Source organism: Bombus pyrosoma, linkage group LG3 (assembly GCF_014825855.1).
Source record: "Bombus pyrosoma isolate SC7728 linkage group LG3, ASM1482585v1, whole genome shotgun sequence".
NCBI classification, from domain to species: Eukaryota; Metazoa; Arthropoda; class Insecta; order Hymenoptera; family Apidae; genus Bombus; species Bombus pyrosoma.
This window is the reverse complement of record NC_057772.1, coordinates 6,819,103-6,841,709: the sequence shown is the minus strand read 5'-3', so window position 1 is coordinate 6,841,709 and position 22,607 is coordinate 6,819,103. Positions and strand designations below refer to the sequence as shown.

Genomic DNA, 22,607 nt, shown 5'->3' with positions numbered 1-22,607 from the left:
TTTCAATTTTTAAAGATCTCTTGAACTTGAAAATTGTATTTTCATATATTAAAATAATAATTTATTAATAAGATCAAATATATTTCCTTAACAAAGATCTACTGTGTATCGTTTCCCCATAGCTTCAATTTCATAATTAGCACTTTCTAGAAATTCCTTTGTTACATTTTCCCCGTTTGGATGTTTAATGTACCTAATATTAATCAATATTAGCTCTATAACTTTTTATTATTACATTCAATGTTATCTTACTTACCCATGCCCAATTACATTTCCATTGCTGTATCCCTGTTCTACTCTACGTAAATAACCAACAAGGCATTTATTTCTGTAAATAAGTTCCATTCCCCATAATGGAATGGTGCTGTCATAATATATGCTATTAGTATTATTTTATCAAAATTGAACATGAAAATCATATTTTATAATAATGTTTTATAATACATACCTGTTTAAATAAATATGCACCAATTTCTTTTTGATACCAATTTTTCGCAATCGATCGACAGCTGTTTTTCCCAAGTACTCTCCAGTATTGCGACAAATAGATTCAAGCCCGGCTTCAATGGGATTATCATCTGCTCTAAGATCTAAACCCCAAAGAAGATAGCCTGAAAAATTTAATCATATTAATAATATACATTAGTAAACTAATTAAAATTAGTCACATACCCTTTTCACAACTGAGACTATGCAGTGCCCGATAACCGGCATGTTTTATATTATATGATTTACCACAATTTATTAATGTTTTATAAACTATTCGGCAAGATGATTTTGGAATATGTAATTCGAAACCAAGTTCACCAACGAAACTAAGTCTAATTAAACGTATCGTTTCGTTTTTAATCTTTACCAGTTTTGTAGTTGAATATTTAAAAGATTCATCTGAGATTTCATCTTCAATTAATGTCTCGATTACTTTTCGACTATAAGTAGATGCATTAATTTATAGACTGGAATTTGAATGATAAAAGTGTACATAATACTGTACCTATTAGGTCCTTGCACGGATAAAATACCAATTTGCTCAGAAACATCATGTAAAGATACATCAAAGCCCTTTTCCATTATTGCTTTCTTCATATGAGCCCATGTATGATAAATTGAAATACCATTTGAGACTAGCAACGAAAGTAAGACATTGCTATTTCATAATTCGCGATAGTAACATTAATTTATTTTAATACTATTTTATTTAAAAATTAATTTACCAATATAAAAGGCTTTTTCTTTAAATATCGGATTTACAATTCCACTTGAGCCAGGTTCCAACACTGTAACTGTACAATCTGTTTCAACTCCTCCAGCATGATTCAGCATACAAGTGTAAATTGTTTTATTAAAGTTGCAATTCGTGTCTGCCGTGAACAAATAATCTACCGTATTTTGAGCATCAGGTCCACAAATATAAAATTTTCCAAGGTGAGATGTGTCAAACAAAACAACATTTTGACGACAAGCAAGAACTTCTTTCCGAATCTAACGAAAAATCATTTGTTACTGATAACTTTCTTTTCTCCTTACCTTTATTTTTCTTTTTCTAAATATATTTTAATTTCAATAGCTTACTATCTCGTTATACGGTGAGAAATTAAAGCTATATTCTTTTTCTAATATTGCACGATAATAATCATTCTGATTCTTTGCTGTGCCATAATGTCCACCATAATCATATGACAGAATTTCTACTTTGTTAGTTGGAGAGAACCATGCAGGACGTTCCCAACCTTGACATTCTTCCATAATAGCACCTTCTTCGACAAGTAACTGCAGTACATTAAATAAATAAGAATGCTTTGTTTTTTTCATGATGCATTCAGTAGAACATTTATTTATTGATGTCATTAAATAAAAAACACTATGCATAACTATTTTTATCTTACACTGTGAAAAGGATCCACTTTAAGATTTCTTCCACTTAATGGTTCATCATGTGGAAATATAATGTTATAATTTTTTGTATAGGCTTCATGAGATCTCTCATGTATCCAGACCATGTTGTTTCTTTGTTCTGGTAAAAATCTATGAATCAAATAGATATAAATATAAAATTAGAAATATTAAAATGATCAGATAAGATTGAAACAAAAAAAAAAGAAATGATAAATTTCACCTTCTGATATCATAGTTAAACATGTATTTATCTGGCCGACCATTAATTATCCAATGTGCAATTTGTTCTCCGCATCCACCTCCCAACATCATTCCAGCACTATTATAACCACAAGAGTAGAAGAATCCAGAACAATTTGGATCTTCACCTTTTGAATTCAATGAAAATTAGAATTGGAGAATTGAAAATTAGAATAAGAAATAAAAGATGTATATATATATATATATATAAAGGTATTTTTTCATACCCATAATTGGTCTATGATCAGGAGTAAAACTTTCTGGTCCGCATATTGTAGTTCTTATTCCAACTGTTGATAATTTAGGAATCAATTGAATCATTGATTCTAGATGTGCATTGAAGACATTCCAATCTAATTCATAGAGGCAGAATGAAAAATGTTCTGGAGCCTTTTATGTAAACAAAGAATATGATTAATATTGGTAAAATTGTTTCTTTTTTTGGATATATTCAAGATACTTGTTGATTATATGTTAAAAGTGACAATGAATTAATGACTCACAGATGGTAATATGATAGGATTCTGTTCATAACCACCTATAGCTATTGAGCTACCCTGAATTCGATAGTACAGACTCGTATCAGGATCTTTAATATTTGGAAGATTCTGCAATCCTTCTATGGGTTCTGTAACAATGTAAGCATGCTTAATTGGTGTTAGAGGAATATTCATATTAATCATGTTTGCTACACTCTTTGACCAAGCTCCAGCAGCATTGAGAACAACATCTGTTTTTATGACTCCATATGGCGTCTCTACAGCATAAACTTTTTTATTATTCTTAATAGTTTCCTTTGTGAGTATCTTCGTAACAGGACAATTTTCGATAATCTAAACAATTTTAATAACTTTATTAGTATACTTCTCTTTTTCTGATTATTGTTCTTATTTGTAAAAGAAAAAAAAGGAGACTTATTAAATAATTATTACCTGACAACCATTACTTTTTGCTGACTTTGTCAAAGCATTAATTAACATGGTCGGGTCAATAACTCCATCTTCTGAAGAGTAAAATGCTCCCTGAATAGTGTCCTCATTTAACAAGGGAAATAACTTTTTTGCTTCTTGGGAAGAAATTAAATGTGCTTGAATACCAAAAGCTTTTGAACCAGTAACTAGCCTTCTATATTCATTTAATCGTTCCTGTAATATGTAAATAATGTTAAGTATTAAATGCTAATAACAACAAAAATATATTAATGATAACGGCAATTATAACAATAACAGTAATAGTAACATTAAATGGATGATTATCTAGAATAAGAAGAGGAGAAGGAAACCAATATAATGAATATTTACATTGGAACGTGCAATGTAAAGTCCACCATTGTTTATCCATCCTGGATTTATTCCAGTTTCTTTTTCTAGGGAGTTAAAAATACATTTTGTTGTATTTAATAATTCCATTTCAACATCACTTGGACCTCGTATACTCCAAGTAAGACCTGCAGTGTGCCATGTAGTACCAGACATTAACTTTGATTTGTCTAATAGCACAGCATTAATGCCACATTTCCCTAAATGATAAAGTGCATTACAACCTGCACTACCCCCACCTGAAAGTGATACATTAATGTATAAGTTATTTTGAATATTAGGATGTAAAATACTTAGAGAATTTTGTTACTTACCTACTATTACAACATCTGCATAATCTGGTAACTGTATTGTGGATGATAAATTCAGTGTTCTTGTTACTGATTTTGTGTAATTAATACACACTCTATGAAACTGAAAATAATTTATTAGAATCTTAGTAATTTCTATATGAACTAAAACAAACAACTACAAATACCTTGTGCTTTATTAAATGGAACATGTTTTTCATATGAAGAGAAACAGTATGAATTTACATTATCCCAATGATACACTCCATACAGTCAAATTGTTCTATTTGTATTTTATCTTTTTAATGACCACATTTATCAATTCACATTAACAAATATACTCATTAATCTTCTACAATATTCAGTGATGATTCTCTTGTATTAATGTGCAATTATATGGAAAGAATTTAAAAAGTAATATATTTTTTTTAAATTGATATGAAAATATAAAATACCTCGATTAATTAGCTTGTTTGTCTATGATATAAGAATTATCATTATATGGAAAGAATGAAACTTTTGTTATATCTTTCATTATTAATAATTACGCAAATAAATCGTTTTTATTTTATTTCTATTATAAATACTCTTTAACAAAAGCAATGAGAATTATTTATGATTATATTTTTGTTTTACAAAATGCAAAAATAATCTTTAACAGAATCAAATGAAATTTCATATGTATCTAATAATATGATATTATTAATTAGCATTCTTTCCACGATATTTCTTACTTCTTTAATAAGTAAAATTAAATATTATTCAAAAATATCGTTCAACGTAAACCAACCATACGCGTTCCGTAATAACAATTAGTTCGTAACTCTTATTCTCGTCTTTTCATAACAACAATTATAAAAGGCAAATGAAAGGCAAATATACAACAATGTAATTCGGATGTCAGTATGCTCATGCGTACATAGATATAAAGTACATACATAAATACATACAGTCTTTCAATCATACAGATATTAAATATAAATACAAAATAAATAAATAAGTGAAAAGATTGCGTGTACGCAGGCATACAAATAATATATATATGTATATATGAAAAATTATATATTAAATATTATAGTTTGTAATAATAAATATGTCAAATTTAATAATATTCTAGAGTATCTTCGATGCCAAGTAATACAACTTTTATAATACATTTTTAATAATTCACGCGTGTATATTTATGAGAGAGAGAAAGACAAGGAGAGAGAGAGAGAGAGATGGAGAGGAAGACAAGGAGAGAGAGAGAGAGAGAGAGAGAGATGGAGAGAAAGAGAGAGAGAGAGAGAGAGTGGTACAGTTGTTACGCTTAATAAATCTAAATTACACAAATTTACAAGCAAAAATATTTCTTACACTTAATCGAAATAAAAACGAGGAAAGTGATGTTTGTTGTTTTCCTTTGGCTTACAGAAATTATTATTCTACCAATTGGTAACCAATTTTGTTAACCAATTAATCGAAGAGATTAGAAAGTTAATTGTAAGGAAAAAAAATTGCAGAATCAATTTTATTAAAGCGATATGTACTCTTCGCTAGCAAGGCTGTCCGTTTCTTCGGTGTCTGAATTGGTCGCAGCTTGTACTCTAGCATATTCATCAGTGTCGATGCTTTTGCAAAAATGTATTGCATATTTTAATTTCTGTCGCAATACTGGTTTACACGAATACCTTGGCATTTTCAAGAGGAAAAAACATGTGTAACTTTCAGGAAGAAAATGATCCGGTGGATTGTATTTATCCATTACCTAAAATGGATTAGAAAGAGTAAGAATAACAAATAAATAATTGCGAAAAGGTATTAAAAATTACTTGACATTACTTGTAAAACAAAATCTCTTCCACGAAAATCGGCAATTGTTCGTGGCAAACGAGTTCTACCCCAAACGAATCGTAGAAACAAAGATCTTTCTTGATTGGAGAACTCTTCCATTACTTCCCAGAACCATTGTATTAAAGGAGCAGTGGCTTCAATGCCTAAAACAGTAGAAATAGAGATTGTAAGACTTAGAAAATTCAACCGTTTGGTAAATGTATCGTTGATATTTATACCTTTATAAGTTGCAACAGATTTCAATAAAGTAAGTGGTATATCTGGACTACCGCAAACCATTGTTTCTAGTTCAGGTCCGCTGAACAACGCGAGGAAGGGTACAGGTATAACTTTTGACATTCCTTCGCGAACAGCAGCCACCTGAGCATCAAACTCGTGTAATCTATAATTTAATGCCAACTGGACATACTCGTGTTTATTTTCTGGAGTAATTTTTCGATATCTGAAAAGAAGAATCGATGCCGATGATACATTTATTAAAAAACAAAAGCTATATAGATAAATGCTAAAGTAAATGAATCATCAAGTAGGAATAAAAAAAAATATTTACGATAAAGTAAATACCTGCTGGACAAAGGTATGTCATGTCCTACAGCAGACGGTGTGGAAAATGGCATTTCAAGAGTTTGAAATACCTTTTCGTCAGGCTCCATATCTCGGATGCATAATAATCCGGGAACATAGTCCCTATCAACTTCGGTCAAATCCGCAGGTGTTAAGGATATACCTGCGAGCTGTTTCCACACAGGTTCTGCCAAGTTCAAACTTAATGGGCTACCAGTTCTTATTGCTATGCCCATTAAAATTCCAAGAAATCGGAACATGTTCATATGTAATGGCGAATCGACCATTGGATTCAGAAGAAAACAATCTCTGTTAGTGCCGTTATCGTCTCGACCATTCGGCGTTGGTATAAGCAAAGGTAAAGAACCATTTTGTAATTCGTCACATATTTCCGCTATACTCTCGCTATAACCACCACCGCAATCGTCTACGCTTTCTCCTGTTGAGAATGTGAGACGATCTTATTAAAGTATATATTAATCTGTATTTCTTGTTAGTTCTCAAGCTTCTTTTTTCTGTTCTATATTTTTCTTTTTCATTGTTCGTATCGAATAGTAAAATTATATTTAACCCACCGATAAACTTTACTTTCCAGACCCTATGAGGAAAGAAGAGTACATCTTGCGTTAACAAAGACATCTTAGAGACCATTTGTCCAAAAACGGATTTAATGCCATCTGGTCCCGCCAATCCAGCTTTACTTCTGGCTCGCTTTACTTGTATTCGATTTAATTCTATTACTGGCCCGTGTTGTCGATCTCTAACCATTGTTGCTTGAACCACTTTACGAAAAGTTGCTTCTTTAATGCTGTATACTAACATAGGAGCCAATTTACTCAAGCTGACGGGACCGGTGATTGGGAACATTGGCAAACATGGGCAAAGTAATTCGGCAAAATGATGGAGAAGTACTAATCGATTGTGTAACACAGGGAAAGGTAAATCCTTTACCAAATCATATTCCATTGGTGTAGTAGCAGGCATTCTGCTTTGAGTAGCTTTCATTGTACTCCATGCTAAAGTATGAGCACTGCCACAAGCAACCCGAGTTATCTTTTTACCCTGTAACGCATGGACCAGTCTTGGTCTCTGAAGTGCGCTTGTTGTTCCATCGCCTAACTGGCCTTCATCATTATCTCCCCAAGTGAAAACTTCTCCCTTATCGGTACATGCTACGCAATGTAATGAACCTGTTGCTATCGAGATGATCTTTTTCCCTTGAAGGGCTGCTACTTTACGCGGTCTTCGAACATGATCATCTGTTCCATGACCCAAACGATGATAGTCTCCTTTACCCCTATTTATGTATAAAATTTAATCATTTACTGTTTAATTGCTTAAGAATAATGCGAAGGATATGAAAGGGGAGGGAAAGGGGGAGACAAGGAAAGAGAGATAGTTGAGATGTATCGACGAACGAATCAAAATCGTCGTCGAAAGATCGATGATTCGGATCCTTACCATGTATATATTGCTCCCGATCTTGTCAAAGCTACCGAGAATTGACTGCCGCATTCAACTTTAATAACACCAAGTCCTGCGAGAGATTCGATCTTCATTGGAATTTTACAGCCATCGCTACCTCCTCTACCTAATTTTCCATAGTCTCCATCGCCCCAACTCCAAACGTTATCATCATCGGTAACACAAAGAGTCTGCGCGTCACCGCTCCCGCATGCTACGTCGATCACCTTGTAATCTTGCAGAGCTTCGACCAGTTTGGGTGTTAATTGATCTTCGCTATCTCCATGACCTAATCGTCCGTATCGACCTGTAATCGATAAATCTTATATTTGCTTGGATTATACACACGTTTTGATTTGCTTCTATTTATCTTTTCATTTGTTTTTGTTCTAGTATCCTTTTTTTCTCTGACTCCCTGCTGTACCTTTTCCCCAAGTATAAAGCCAACCGGCACTCGTTATTGCTGCGCTATGATGGCCACCGCAAGCTATATCAACGATCTCGGTCCCCAATAACTCTTCGATTAATTTCGGTCGGTCGTACATCAACCTGTTTCCATGACCTAATTTTCCGTCGTCTCCTTCTCCCCAAGAATAAACGTGTCCCTCAGAACTTAGAGCAAGGCAGTGTTTACCTCCTGAATTGACGGCCACCTTCTTAACGAAAACATGCTGGATGGATTCTAAAAGAGTCGGTACCATAACAGAGTCCGTTCCTCCGATACCTAGACGCCCGGCGGCACCGTAACCTATCCGTAAAGACAAATAATAATTTCGTTCAGTAGAACGGAAGTTGGATCAGAGGAGGAGAAAGAGAAAAAAAGAGGCTTTACCGGTTGCATAGACCTTCCCGTCAGCAGTGACCGCTAATAAAGTTTGTTCTCCACCGGTGAGCTGGACGGGTCGAAGCGCGGACAAGCTTTCACAGAGGACAGGTAGTTTCACTTTTGCTCCCTCAAGTCCACCCAATTGGCCGCGATGATTATGTCCCCAACCATAAATTGCTCCGGAACCATCCCACGATAATGTCCAATCTTCCGGCCTGCGGTTCAGCCACTGTAACAGTTGCTCATCGTGTTCCTGCTTGAATAACTCGTGACTCTCGTGATCCTTGGTATTTCCCTCTCCGTCCGTGATCATCTCGTTAATTCTTTTGGTAACTTCGAGACAAAACGCTTTAGGAAGGCGTGTCCGATTTACGAGAGACTTGGCGACCCGTGCCGATAGACAGTACCTTCGGAACCAAGACCATTTATGAATTTCCGAGCAGCATTGCATCGTGTCTAATTCGAGGTCACAGGCAAGCGCGACAAGAACCTTGAAAAAGTCGCTGTGCATCAATTGCTTCCCACCGCGGACCAAAGGATCTTCATAGGTGTATTGTTTGAGTAATGCTTGAGGTAAAGAGCCGAGGAGCGAAGAAAGCGCGACTTCTGGACGTATACCCGGTCCACTGGTGTAAACGACTTGCAATTTTTTTAACGCCCACATTCGTTGTTGAGCGGATAATACGCTCAGTTGACTACACTGAGCCAGGGTGGCAGCTAATCGAGTGGCGATATTCCTGTCCAAGGTGATCAGGGTGTTGTCCAAAAGAGATTCAGCAAGCGCGATAGCTGGCTGTGATAGAACAGCTCTGTCCGAGACTAGCTCATGCGGTGCGAGGCTTGCGAGTATAGGATAGACGGTAAATCGCCATCCCCAACCGTTCACCGATCCGTCCGAGGAGAATCTCCATCTGAGCTCGTCGCCCGAGATTCGAATCTCGGCGGCCCACTCGCTCCATTCTCTGCCGGATTTCACAGCTAGTATTCGATTGCTGGAATCCATGATGGTCAACGGATCATGACGTCTCTCGGTAGAGCAACGTCGATCGAATTCAACTCTGAGAGCTTCCGCGCCAGGTACCTTCACATGCCCGGTCAACGTGGTACCATCTATGTACGGATGTGGACTTTCTTGTACGACCGGTTGAGGTACGTTGCTTCTATTACTCGAATTTACCACCGTGTCTTCCAGCTCGGTAATACAAAGCTCCAGCACCATACTACGAATCGAATGGTTTGTTTTTGCTAGTGCGATTAGTACCGAGGATATCGTCTCTTTCGCTCCTCTGCATATTCTATTGGCAACCGCCAATTTTAGAAGATCGACCAGCATTCTGGCGTCCTCCTCTGTCAACGTGCATGTAAAATCATCCAAGTTAGGATCCGCGGCGGGTCCTTCACCAACTATTTGAGCATTAGAGGTGAGAGTAGCCGCGATCACGCTCATCGCACTGCTTGACATTTTTGAGGCACGTGAAGACAAACTGGCCGAACTGGACATCGAGGGAAACACTGCCGCCAACGGATAATCTTCGGACTCGGGGCTCGTTCGCGGACTATTGTTTACCAAATTAACCAATTCTGCCGCGTTCGCTGGTGCTTCTCCGCCACCTTGCGCGCTGTCTCCCACATTCTGATAGACGTGACTATGACTACTTCCTGAGGTGATGTTGGTCGACCCAACGGTAACAGTTCCGTCCGGCGCCGTCACTTCGCTTACCAAGCAACCTACCGTACCACCGTTTCCAATATTAATACCGTAAACATTGCCTCCGGTATTGCCAGTGTTGGATTTTAACGTCGAATGACTTTGCAATGCTGTCACTACGATGATTCGAGCTTGTATTATACGAAGAGCGTTTATCACGTGTTGCAATGCTTGTTGTTTCGCTACGTTACTTTCTAGCGAGAGAATGATACTCGAGAGAGAAGGTCTGTTGCCGCAGGATTGGACGGAATTGTGAACGATCGTGTCACCGGTGCTGGTAATTTCGTCGCTGTTCGCGGAGGGAATGGTAGACGATATTGTGGAGCAAGAGGGTACTGGGCAGCCGTTCGAATCCGTTGTATCTGTACCGTGGTTGACAATGCTTTTGAATGTTAGCGATATTTGACCAAGTGGATCTTTCTCGGTTGGGAACATGACAGGTTCTTGGTTGTTGGTCGCCGGTTGATCGGTCAAGACCCAGGCAATACTGTGACTGGAGCCGCAAGATACCCGATTAACTCTCGCATCATCCAATTCATGCACCAGTGATGGCTTCTTATTAACGATCGTCGAACCATTTCCCTGTTGACCATGGTCATTGTCACCCCAAGCGTATACTTGTCCAGTGTCCGTAACCGCTAAGCAATGAAGAGCACCAACAGCCACATGTACTACCTTCTTTCCACGAAGTCCTTCGACCAGCGTTGGTTTCCGAACGTGATGATCGTTACCGTGACCAAGTCGAAAGTAATCGCCTTTGCCCCACGTCCATACCTCTCCATATTTCGTCAATGCCAGGGAAAATTGAGCTCCGCATTCGATCTGCACTACTCCCAAACCATTCAGTCGATCGATCAACAAGGGTGTGTAACAACCGTCGCTGCCTCCCCGACCCAGTTTACCGAAATCTCCGTCACCCCATGAGTATACCGATCCGTCAGCTGTCAATGCCATTGTCTGCGCATCCCTGCTACCGCACGCGACCTGTATCACGCGCTGACCGACTAGAGATTGTACTAGTTTCGGCTTCATTTGCGTGGCTGTGTCGCCGTGGCCCAATCTTCCGTACTCCCCTAATCCCCAGGTGTATAGCTCTCCGCTGCTGGTTATCGCAGCCGAGTGTCCGGACCCACACGCGATATCACGTATCCTTTTTGACTTTAAAGATTCGATCAGCCTTGGCTTATCCAGGGAAACAGAATTCCCGTGACCGAGCTTACCGTCCTCCCCCTCACCCCATGAGAAGATTTTGCCGTCCTGGGTGAGGGCCAACGCGTGCTTTCCACCCGAGTGTACAGCCACCTTTTTGATCATATACTGGCTCAAGAACGGAATGAGCTTCGGTTCGCACACGTTGCTGTCATCCCCAAGGCCGAGTCGACCGTTCGTTCCTTCTCCGCAGGCGTACAGTTTCCCTTCCTGGCTAACCACGAACAAAGTTTTACTGCCACCGGCGATGTGAACGGGTTTTAATTTCGAGAGAACTTCGCTGTAAACCGGTAACTTTATTTTCGATCCTTTCAGTCCGCCTAGTTGATCTTTGTCATTCAATCCCCAGACGTAGACGGCCGAATGTTGGGGCGGTGGCTCGGATCCATGCTGCAAGTTCATCTGCTCTTGAACGATCTCCCAGTCCGAGGCCAGAAATGAAACGGACGTTGCCAAGTGATTCTCAAACATTTTTCTCTTGCCGATTATTTGAAGGCCGCGTATCTTGCAATCTATCCCACCGTTTCGGCATTGCTTGATCGCTATTTCGATGCAAGAGTAATATTCTTTGGTATCCTGGAGTAAGAGGACGCTCGTGTCAGTACGCCGTACGCTGATCGTCGCCAATTCTACCAAACTATTGAACGACTCGCCAACGTTTACCGCGATCAGCGATGGCATATAACTGCTGTCTTGCGGATTCACCATTATTTTCAGCGAATGCACCAGTATACCCGGCAACATTTCCATACGAATCCAATGCTTCCCCTGAGAACCGCAACTCTGCCAGTAAAGACCAGATCCATCGACTAGCCGTGTCGCCCAACTTTCTCGCGAAGAAACGCTCAACGTTCGTATACATTTGGACCAGTCGTCGATCAGGGACGATTCCGTGTAGTCTTGCCTGTGATACCTTCCCGGCTTGCCAGCATATACCGCCGCCGAACCTGGCTCCACGATTCGATTGAACCCGTGTCGGTGGCATCGTTTCGTATAAAAACAGTTTTCGCAGAGATTATAACTCTCGCAATACTTACATTTAAATCGCGGGCCGGATATCGGTAACAGGTGACAAGAATTGCACGAGACCGAATGGTGACAGGAGGGGACCCGCTCCATTTCTATCGCGCAACCGGTCCAACCGCTTTGTTGCGGAAAATCGACCGACACATCTTTCCCGTTGTTTATTATGCTTGTAACCACTCCAACGCTTTGATGGTTCACTGTACCCCATTTATACTTAGGTACGGTCACCGAAGCCTTCACTCTTACTTTATCACCGATCTTCAGCGTGGCTGGGCCTGGTATCGCTGGCGGATGACCAAGAAGTTCTATGTGGATGAACCTTACCCAATAAGTACCGCCTTTGCGCTGCCACGCAACTTGAACATTCAAATCGTGTAAGCCTTCCGGGTCGATTTTTATCACCTGACCAACGTCGCCGTATTCCACTTCCTCGTAGCTTTTACAGCACCGTACTAACATACCCGGTATTAGATTATCCCTCACGTAGATCGCGTATTCGTCAACTGACAAGAAATCGGAACGTTTCATATAATTCGGCGGTATCATCGAAGAAGAAACAGCGTCGTGCGTCGACGGAGATTCATCGATATTTTCGCTCGTCGAATCCTCTGGATCGGATAACCCATATACACTGGATAACGTTTCGCTATCACTCAACGCTGCGTCAGGATTTTCAAGGAGCCAGGCCACCACGCTTTCTGCCGTGATGAGCCCAACTGCCGTGCTCAAACTTTTGATCGCAAATTCCACGCTCTTCTTCGGAAAACCCATTTCTGTCAGTTGCGCAACAAGAGGACTCATCGGCGGAGGACTTTTCCTTCCGCTGCTTCTGCAATGTTTCCTTTGACTAGACGTCAACGATACCAAGGAACAATCGGATGCGGGAGAATCTGGTTCCGAAAATGGACCTGTTGTCGTTGCCATAGCCGTTCCTGACGCTGATGCAGACGCAGACGCTAAACCGCATGTTGATGCTGTTCCCATTCCCATTCCCGGCCCAGCGATCGTCGCCGCTGTCGTTGTCATCGTATTCGTCGTTCCTTGAATCGGCGAATGTCTCAGTTCGGAAGCCAAATATTGAGAAACCGCTAGAGCGGCCTCTTCCAATTCCTTAAGCTTAAATATCGGCTTCAATGGCTGCGGTCTCGTAGCTCGTATTAACATCTCTTGGAACAGAGTCGTTCGTCTAGTGCGACCGTCTCCTCTACCATCGATGTTGCTATTCGTGCCATCTATATAATGATCTTCGCCATCCATGTCTCCATTGACGAGATTACCTTCGACGCGCTCATGATTTCGATTACTGCTTCCAACGTTCTCAAACTTGTCATTGTTGTTGATGTTCTTGTTTTTATCGCTGTTGCTACTATTACCGTTGTTTCTGCTACTGTCGACTATATTCGCTATGATATTATCGTCCTCACCCTCCTCCTCCTCCTCTTCGTCGTTACCATCGTCATCGTTCTCCTCATTATCATTCTCTTCCACGTCGTTGCCGTCGTCGTTGTTGTCGTTGTTTCCATCGTGATCGGCATCGACCTGATCGATACGACTAACAGTGACCATAGCACATTTAATTGCGTCCTTGTCCCATTGCCGGCCATCCACGTCACAACCACTCTCCTCGTCGATGTGTCCGTTATTATGATGATGATGGAGATGATAGTGATGATGATGATGATAACGATGATGATGGTGATGATAATGGTAATGGTTGTGCTGGTGATTGTTGTTGTTGTTGTTGTTATGACTGTTATTGTTGTTGTTACCATTACTGCAGTTGCTATTGCTGCTACTGTTATTACTGTCAATCACGTATTTCAGTATCTTTCTTAATTTTGTCTGATAATCCAACAAAGCCTTCCCGGCGTTCAATGCAGCAAGTTGTTGCTGTTGATTACGTAGAATAGATGCGTTCACAGAACCGGCTATTACCGGCATACCGTTCGGTCTCTTGTCCATTCCCCGATGACCCAACAACAAATTAGCCCATGTAGACACGAAAGAATCAGGCATGGGCATTCGATCCAAACGGAATTTTTCGCAGAGTCGCTTCATGCTGAAGAACAGAATCTTCTTGCGCGCGTCACCGTTCGTTTCATCATGTATCTGTACGAGAATCTTCGAATGTTTGGTAAATTTGCATATGGTACCGACCTGTCTGTCAACTTCAACCAAACCACCGATCCTCGGTCTATCGTCGAGACCTCCGACAACGATGAGAGCCGCCATCACCGTATCCTGTATGTTTACGCTATTCTCACCTCCGTTCTCATTCAATTGTATATGAAAGAGTGGACCGTCGCTTAATAGGTCCGAGGCGAGTGATAGCTTCGAAGCGAGAAAAGCGTTCACAGTCGCGTTCCACTTTGAGAGGGAATGCAAAAATCTGGTCAACGAAACAAGCTCCTCGACCACGGTGGAACTATGAGAAGCGGTCAAGGAGACGCGACATTTATTTGAATAAAGTTCTGAGGAAACACCCAGATTGCAGCTAAGAGCGATATGTCCTAATATACGGAAGACTTTTTCAAGGAAGGGCATCTGAATAGGATTGTCGGCCGACCAAGATGGTAAAACAACGGTGAGTAGACGCACCGCCATTATCTGTTTTTCCAAATCAGGATTCCTTTGTTCGGCAATTATGTTCAAAAGGAAATTGATCCAGGCCTTGGTGCTCAGAGATTTACAGAGTTCTGTAGACTTGGCGATCGCTCTCAACGAGCCAAGAGTCGCCCAAGTTTCGTGATGTTCTCGCGCGAGCTGAGAGTGAGCGTTAAACTCGGACTTGTACGCAGCAGATACGATACCGAGTAACACAGAGGCGAGTATCTTTATGGCGGAAGGGGTGACCCGGTCGGCCTCGATGCCGCAACAGAATAAAAGAACGCGGAGTACGGTAACGGAGGCGGATTTTAGACAAGTGGTCGGGTGCATGTCCAACAAATCGTTTCTTTTATCGTTTTTAGCCAGATTGTGCGGCGTATCACTCTCGCTGTCGGTTTCTGGCGGTGTTGGCGGTTCGGCTAGTTTTAAATCGTACTTTCCTTCCTTCCCCATGCGATACGAATTGGTGGTGTCGTTGTCCCATTGTACGCGAATCCAGCCGTCTTCGCCGAGTTCTCCGATCACTTGACCTTCACCCGGTGGAGGACCATCTTGATCTCCCCACTTCCAATCTACACCGCGTACCACTCTTGTACCAATTTTCATCATAGCCGCCAATTCGCTACCAGTCAGTTGAACGCTTTGCGGTTTGCTCTTCTCCAAACTGTCCTCGTATATAACCGTCACCGCCGCATCTTTTGGTTTCGCATCCGCGTCCGCTTCGACGTCTGCGTCCGTCTCCGTGGATGTCGATGGTCCGATCTGCCTGAGTAATGTTAAAATACTCGAAACACAACCAGAATTTATTAATAATCCGACTTCGTTTGCATGCTGATAATTGGTTAGTATGCCTAATATAGTCAACAAAAATCTTGCTCTGGGCAACTTTCGCAGCCAAGTATACGTTCCTTGATTCAAACTGCTCTTATCGCTGATTTTCGCTGGTTTTTGATTGCTCGGCAATTCTGCCTGAACAACGTACGCTCGCAAAGCTTGCACCGCCCAAGAAGTTACTTCTGCCTCGGCCAGAATAATCTTCGATTTCTGATAGGGTGTTACTGACTGAATGTTTTCGAGGCAATGCGTTATTCCATTAGCTAAAGACTTATTCTCGTGGGATAGGCCGAGCCAACCGTTTAACAACGAATACTTTACCGATGTTATCAAATAATCCTTCTTCAGCAATTGTTGCATCATTAGGATTCCTTGCTCGCGTAATTTTGCCCGCTGCATCTGACAATACATGGCTCGACGTAGAGTTTCTACGTCTCCACCGTCCTCGGTGATCACAAAATTTATGATATTCACCATCAATTCGTTTGAATCAATATTCAAAGTTTTCTGTTTCATTCTTTCTGTAATCTTAGTTTTCTTGTTACCTGATAAATTTTCTAATCTCGGCGATGCAAGCGACTGTTTACCACTCGTTTCTTTCTGAGTCGAACTTGGAATCGAGATCGAGCTTAATGTCAATGTCTGCATCGGTGTTGACATTTGTGTTAACGTAGTCATCGTAGTCGTTGGCGTCGCCGTTGGCGTTTGTGTAGACGTTGTTGTTGTCGTCGTCGTCATTGTTGTTATTAACGTCATCATCGTTGTTGCCATCGTCGTCGTCGTCGTCGTCGTCGTCGTCGTCGTCGACGTCGTCGTTATCATGGCCGCTGTCGTTGTTGTTATCATTGTCGATGACGTTATAGTCGTTGTTGAGGTTGTTGTTGCCATCGTCATCGTTACCGGCGTCATCATCGTTGTTGCCGATACGATTGAGGTATCTTCGTCGGATTTGTTTTTCGATTTTGCATTCTGAATCGAAGCGTTTAGAATGTCTTCCGGCTTGCTTGGCGTGGAATCTTTGTTCTTTCGAATGTCCCTAATCATCGTTTTGACCGTTTTCCGAAATTTCGCAACAGTGTACAATAACTTTAGATCCTGTAGCCCTTTAATCTCATAACTGGTCGCGGACCTCACCTCGTGTAAAAGAAACCGACACTTCTCTTGGGCTGGAGCACACACCTCCTTGTAACTTCTATTCTGTTGTTGTCTGATCCTGATTAAATTCCATTTGGTTTGATGAATCGCTCTAATCACTTCGGCCAGTTGTTTGGTAAGTTTCGGACTGCTTTCATTTCCTGTTTCTTGATGATCGATTAGGTTTATCGCCTGATAACCCAGCGCAAGATGCTTTAATATGACCGCCATTAAAAGTCGGCTAACTTCCTCCACCGGGTGATCGCCGCAAAATTCGGTATGCGCTAAAAGATTATTCGCTTTCGAATATTTGTCGACTATCGTTAGGAAGGAATGCACTTGAGCGTCGGTTTTATGAGTTTCGGCTAGGGCGTAAATGAACGTTGTAACTCGGTCATCCTCTCGTCGTTCCTTTTGCAGTTCATTCTTTGTACGGATAGGAAGGGGAGGTTCCGTCGGTGAATTCGCGGCTGTCGAGGTATTACTCCTCGCTTCTCCTTTCTCCTCCTCGTAAGGATTCGGTGGTTGTAAGATTTGCAATCCACCTCGAAAAAAGTTCGCATTTAACCAGCGACCGGCTTCCTCTTCGGCAGTTTGTAACGGTAAACTCTGCCGCATCCTATGAGAGTGTAATCCTAAAAGAAAACCTAAAGCTCTTTCTGTGTCAAGTAAACAAGAGCATACGTCCGTCACGTCGATCGTAATCTCAGTGTTTTCCGGCTCGGAATGGCAATAATGCCCAACGAAATAAGAATCCATCATGGTTCGCGGTAGTTGGCCACGAGAAGATGACATGTTTGTCTCGGTACCGGAGCTAACATCCCAATTAGTCCCGGTTCTTTGAAGACCTTCCAACGAATTTGATCTTCCGTCGAATCGGACATCTTGAACATCATATACGTTGTTGTTTACTACCACCCAAAGGCCGCCATCGCGATTGTGGTTCTCCAAATCGGCCCAACGAATGGTCGAAGGTTCATCCGAAATAGATATTTTATTGCCATGTTGCGGAGCTATGATGCCTGGCCAAGAAAGATCGTCCGTTTCGCTTTTCTCTATCGTCGGCACCAATTTGTTGAATCGATCGAGCGCGTCCAACATCGGCGCCATTACATCCATCCAATTCATATTTAGAAGTAACAATGGATAGTCAAGTTGCAACAAAATAAGGCAAGTAATCAGTTCGGGTAGCAAAACGTTTACAATGTCGCCTCTTAGAACGGTACTAACGAATACGAACTGTTTGATGCTGGTGTTGGCTAATTCAGCCGCAAACGACATTATTTCGATTATGTGAATGCAAATTTGCGAGAGATATTTCTTTAAAAGAGACTCCGCACCAAGCATTTCTTGATCGCGCAACTTCTTCGTTCCGACGTCATCAATACACTCGTATACTTGAGCAATTAGTAATCGTTGGAATTTTAAAAGAAGATTCAAACTTGGAGAGTTATCGTTTCTTTGCGATTCCTCGTGACTACGAACCAATTGTTGGCTGAGCAGTAACCTAGACTGCGTGATACATGTACCGTTTTTGATCAATTGTTTCACCAATTGTAACAACGATATACTCGTGTTGTTCTTTTCTGAATTCAATTCTTTTGCTTGTTTCGTATCGGTTGATTTGCTCACATTACTACTCGCGAGAAATTCCTTCTCGTCAGCGAGCTCGCTCGTCTCCGCCTTCACCGCGGTCTTCAACGCTAATTCCAGACCACCGTCCGCCATTAGGCTAGAAACTAACAAGTCTGCCATGAACTGCTGACCGTTGCTAGCATTTACTTGCTCAAAATTGCTGCAGTTCGCTTTCGACAAGAAATTCGATAATGTTTTTGCGCGTTCGTTCGCTGTCGGCAGTAAGATGCTCCAACCAGTCTGTAAAACGGCTTGAGCTGCTTCTTGGATAGTAGCTAGAATGCCGGAGCTGCTTGCGAGCGTAACACATCGTTGTTTCAACGAGCTTAATAATGGAGTATTTGATAATCCGACTGATTTGCTATCGATATTATGAGTTATCATTGTGTGTAGTTGTAATCGGATCAAATTCAACGTTGCGACCGCTAAACATTCACGATCCTGGGTAGGTGGCCGTGTGCCTGGCAATCCTTCGCATACTTTGTTCAATAACGTATCCAACAATCGGAAAGTTTCCTCACATATATCCACAACGAAAGCTACTCTGTTCGCGACTGACCAAGCTGATGTGCACCACGCAAAACTTTGTGTCAGTCCACAAGCTAAACCGATTATATTCTTGCCGGATAACGTTGGACAAAGAGTCGGTTCGGGCACAACAGTGCCCAATGCCGGATCTATTTGACCATAATCGTTTCTACCCCATCCATATACCAATTGATCCTCTGTTAATGCCAATACGTGAAAATTTCCTACACATAATTCTTTCACTTTTTTCGGCTTCAATACCTCGATCACTTTCGGATATCTAATATGTTCCTCGTTACCATGTCCCAGCCGATAACCTTCTCCTTTTCCCCAGGTATAAACTTCACCATATGCAGTTAAAGCTGCCGAAAATTGTCCACCGCAATACACTTTTGCCACGTTTATATCCAACAACTTATCAACTATCTTTGGCGTCTTAGATCCATCGCAGCCTCCTCTACCAAGCTTTCCATAGTTCCCGTCACCCCACGAGAATACTATACCAGACGCTGTGACGCATAAAGTCTGCGAATCTCCACTACCGCATGCCACATACACAACCATGTGTCCGTTTAGAGCTGTCACTAATGTAGGAATCAAGACGTTGTCTGAATTTCCATGACCCAGCCTTCCGTAATTTCCTCTTCCCCATGTGTACAATTCACCGTTCGAACTAAGAACTGCCGAATACGTACTTCCGCATGCTATGAATGTAATATTTTTGTCAACTAGTGCTTCGACCAGCTTTGGTTCATCATACCATACTCTATCTCCATGACCTAATCGTCCACCATCACCATTCCCCCACGAATAAACGGAACTATCTTGTGTTAAGGCTAAATAGTGCGTACCGTCGGAATGAGAGGCGATCATTGTAACCGGCTTCTCTGAAAATCCGTATACTCTTTGGGGATATTGAGTTTCTGACCCGTAATACATCATGTAAACGTTTCCACTAATTGAAAGAATCATCAGAGCTCTTTCGGTACAACAAAGTTGTTTGATTCCAAGCTCTGCAATCGCATCACAATAAAATGGAGAGGATCCACTGCTTAATTTTCCACTTCCCCAACTTAGAACTTCTTGAAACGTTTGATTCTGATTCTTCTGGAATCTATCAGTGATAATTGGAGGCAGGAGAGGAGCAGCTAATCTACTCAGATTGCACATTATTATAACCGCAGCTTTTCGTAAATCTACAGACGTGGAATCATCTTCAGGAAGCCTCAAATACTTCAGTAAAACTTCGCAAGGACCTGGTGCAATGTTTGCATCTGTTCGTCTTGATTTAGAAGCTGGTATCATATTTAATCGTCTCAATAATGGTATCAACGGTGCCGTGCTTCCAGGTGGCATTACCCGATTATCTTGATGCTTGTGTTTACCACTTAAATGAAGTAACAAACAAACAGAATCTAATAAACTTGATAATGTAGCTCTTTGTGTCACCAATTCTAATAACAGACAAAGAGCCGTGTGCTGATCGGCTATTGGAATAGGACACCATGATCTTCCGCTAACTATGTCCCTAAAAATATAATTATGTATACCAAAAACATAAAAATAAATTAATAGTAATAATATAATAATAAATAATATGATGAGAAAATATAAATACCCTGTAACAACTTGTCTTAAAAATTTCGCTGATCGTTCCACTACTTCTAACCATACTTGAGAAACATTAGTTTCGTCAAAAAGCGTAGCTTCAGGTAACGATTGCAAGGCTTCCAACGACTCGGATAAAAGCTCGCTGCAAAATTCTACATCTTCTCCAGATCGCCAAGCCCGTCTTAAATATGCGAATGAGAAATTTAACGCTGCACGAGATCCCACACGCGCTAAACCCAATGTTGGCTTCTCATTCGGCCTTACGCTAAAATCACATCAATATTTATATTTTCGATACATCAACATTATATATATATATATTCTAAAGAATATATAAAGAACTATTAAAACTATGATTATATAATCAATAACCACCAATTTATAATCAACTCGCGCACGTTTAAACACATATAATTCTCGTAATCTAAGGATATTTGTAATATTCGAGATATATAAGACATTTAAACGATTCTAGTCTTAAAATTGATTATTGTACATTTTTTGTAACTTAGCAGTAGGTTTTAATGTTGTTGAAATATCTGTAGTTTCCTGCGGTTTATGACGAGAAAGAGCCGTAAAATATCGTCTTGCTACTACCAAACGTTGTCTTAATCGAGTAGCAGACAAGGTACTGTTTGCAACTTCATAACATAATTTTCTTTGCTCCTTGATTAGTAAATTAATACATGTTGTTAAATCGCAAATAGCTGAAAAATGGTTAAAATGTTAGGAAAATTATACAAATCTTACAGATTATATTAGATTATATTAAAATTTTTTACAAGGCTGAGATCCCCAAAGCCAAGAATCCATTATGTGTTCAGCTAATATACTTTTTTCTACAAATGCACTTGTTCTTGCTGCTTCTTCTTCATCTAATTTTTGGCAAGGACCACAATTGCAACCATGCTGTGGACCACAAATTCCATTGCAACAAGGACATGCTAATACACCCATGTTACAATAATAATGACCACTTTCACCTAAATATATTGAAACAGTATGTGACCAATTAATATAAATGGCTAATCTTAATATAAGAAATCTTTTTTATTATTCTTTTTCATACCTTTTCTAGCTATTATGCCTGCAGCATTAACTATGCCATCGCTAAAGGAACCCACAATTTCTCCATCTCGTACCATTTCATTCCAAAGTTCAGATAAACCATCCCGATAGAGAATACGTTTCAAATCTGTTTTGAGCCATTTTGCATCCAAGCGGATTTCTGGCCTCATTATAATATCGAATTGAATGCTCATATTAATTTTCTATATTTATATGTATATATAATATATATGTGTATATATACCAAATTCCAGAAATTATTCAATTTCAATACAATAAAAAATATAATCTTGAAATTGAACTGGATTTTTTACATTATAATTCATAACTAAATGCGTAATACTGTATAAAATAATTCTTTTATTTTTTAATCATTCTATAAACACATTGTATTCCTTTTTCTCTTCTAAATAAAAACTTTTCGGACTTCAAAAGTTTCCCACTCCAACTGAGTAAAATGAAATTTGAATTTTGAATAATTATCAGTGTTTCACAAAACTCTTTTTCGTAGGTTAGTTAAAGTAATGAAATAACATCTTCGATTTTTTCGAATAGGGACATTTGAAAGATTGTCTCTTAAACCTACAATAAAAAAATCAATGTTTATAAGAACTGTTGATTGTCTCTTCCTTTAATATTATGATGAAAAGCTACTTTTGTCTTACAAATTACAATTTACATATGATTAAAGCTGTCACTTTTTAGTATCTTAAATTTGTTCGGTATGATTATATTTGATCACAACATCGTCAACTTTAATTTTTCCCAAAACATCACATGATCTTTGACTATGTATTGATCGTAAAAGAACGACC

At 40.1% G+C, this 22,607-nt stretch overlaps 2 protein-coding genes across 4 annotated transcripts; both read right to left on the bottom strand.

The window, feature by feature from the left end:
* Window positions 1-4,642, bottom strand: LOC122565774 (sarcosine dehydrogenase, mitochondrial). 3 transcript variants are annotated; one of them, XM_043722094.1, is made up of 15 exons: window positions 4,536-4,642; window positions 3,770-3,869; window positions 3,438-3,694; window positions 3,069-3,281; window positions 2,640-2,969; window positions 2,364-2,526; window positions 2,117-2,264; window positions 1,887-2,025; window positions 1,573-1,770; window positions 1,215-1,482; window positions 995-1,124; window positions 673-929; window positions 449-611; window positions 257-364; window positions 1-193 (listed from the first exon to the last, which is right to left on the bottom strand). In XM_043722094.1, exons 1-15 carry the CDS (start codon window positions 4,536-4,538, stop codon window positions 88-90), a joined length of 2,583 nt encoding a protein of 860 aa, XP_043578029.1. In that variant the 5' UTR covers window positions 4,539-4,642; the 3' UTR covers window positions 1-87. The 3 variants fall into 3 exon arrangements, with proteins under 3 accessions (XP_043578029.1, XP_043578028.1, XP_043578030.1); XM_043722093.1 differs by lacking the exon at window positions 4,536-4,642 and adding an exon at window positions 3,934-4,073; XM_043722095.1 differs by lacking the exon at window positions 4,536-4,642 and adding an exon at window positions 3,934-4,073 and having other exon boundaries at window positions 257-328.
* On the bottom strand, window positions 4,014-22,599 carry LOC122565772 (E3 ubiquitin-protein ligase HERC2). Its single transcript, XM_043722091.1, has 14 exons — window positions 22,458-22,599; window positions 21,794-22,374; window positions 21,507-21,707; window positions 21,221-21,431; window positions 20,732-20,989; window positions 8,439-20,641; window positions 8,031-8,354; window positions 7,604-7,913; window positions 6,718-7,439; window positions 6,143-6,581; window positions 5,797-6,020; window positions 5,567-5,721; window positions 4,201-5,492; window positions 4,014-4,097 (listed from the first exon to the last, which is right to left on the bottom strand). Exons 2-13 carry the CDS (start codon window positions 21,984-21,986, stop codon window positions 5,259-5,261), a joined length of 15,474 nt encoding a protein of 5,157 aa, XP_043578026.1. The 5' UTR covers window positions 21,987-22,374; window positions 22,458-22,599; the 3' UTR covers window positions 4,014-4,097; window positions 4,201-5,258.
* Between the last annotated feature and the right edge of the window lie 8 nt (window positions 22,600-22,607).

Excerpts from the sequence above, each read along its gene's own strand:
- LOC122565774 (XM_043722093.1), bottom strand. The coding sequence starts at position 3,966 with ATGAAAAACATGTTCCATTTAATAAAGCACAAG. Across the intron at positions 2,970-3,068 it reads CAAAAAGTAATGGTTGTCAG|ATTATCGAAAATTGTCCTGT; the intron begins GTAATAATTATT and ends AAAATTGTTTAG. Across the intron at positions 1,483-1,572 it reads TCTCACCGTATAACGAGATA|ATTCGGAAAGAAGTTCTTGC; the intron begins GTAAGCTATTGA and ends ATTTTTCGTTAG.
- LOC122565772 (XM_043722091.1), bottom strand. The coding sequence starts at position 21,986 with ATGAGCATTCAATTCGATATTATAATGAGGCCAGAAATCCGCTTGGAT. Across the intron at positions 21,708-21,793 it reads AGGCATAATAGCTAGAAAAG|GTGAAAGTGGTCATTATTAT; the intron begins GTATGAAAAAGA and ends CAATATATTTAG. Across the intron at positions 20,642-20,731 it reads TTAAGACAAGTTGTTACAGG|GGACATAGTTAGCGGAAGAT; the intron begins GTATTTATATTT and ends TTATATTTTTAG.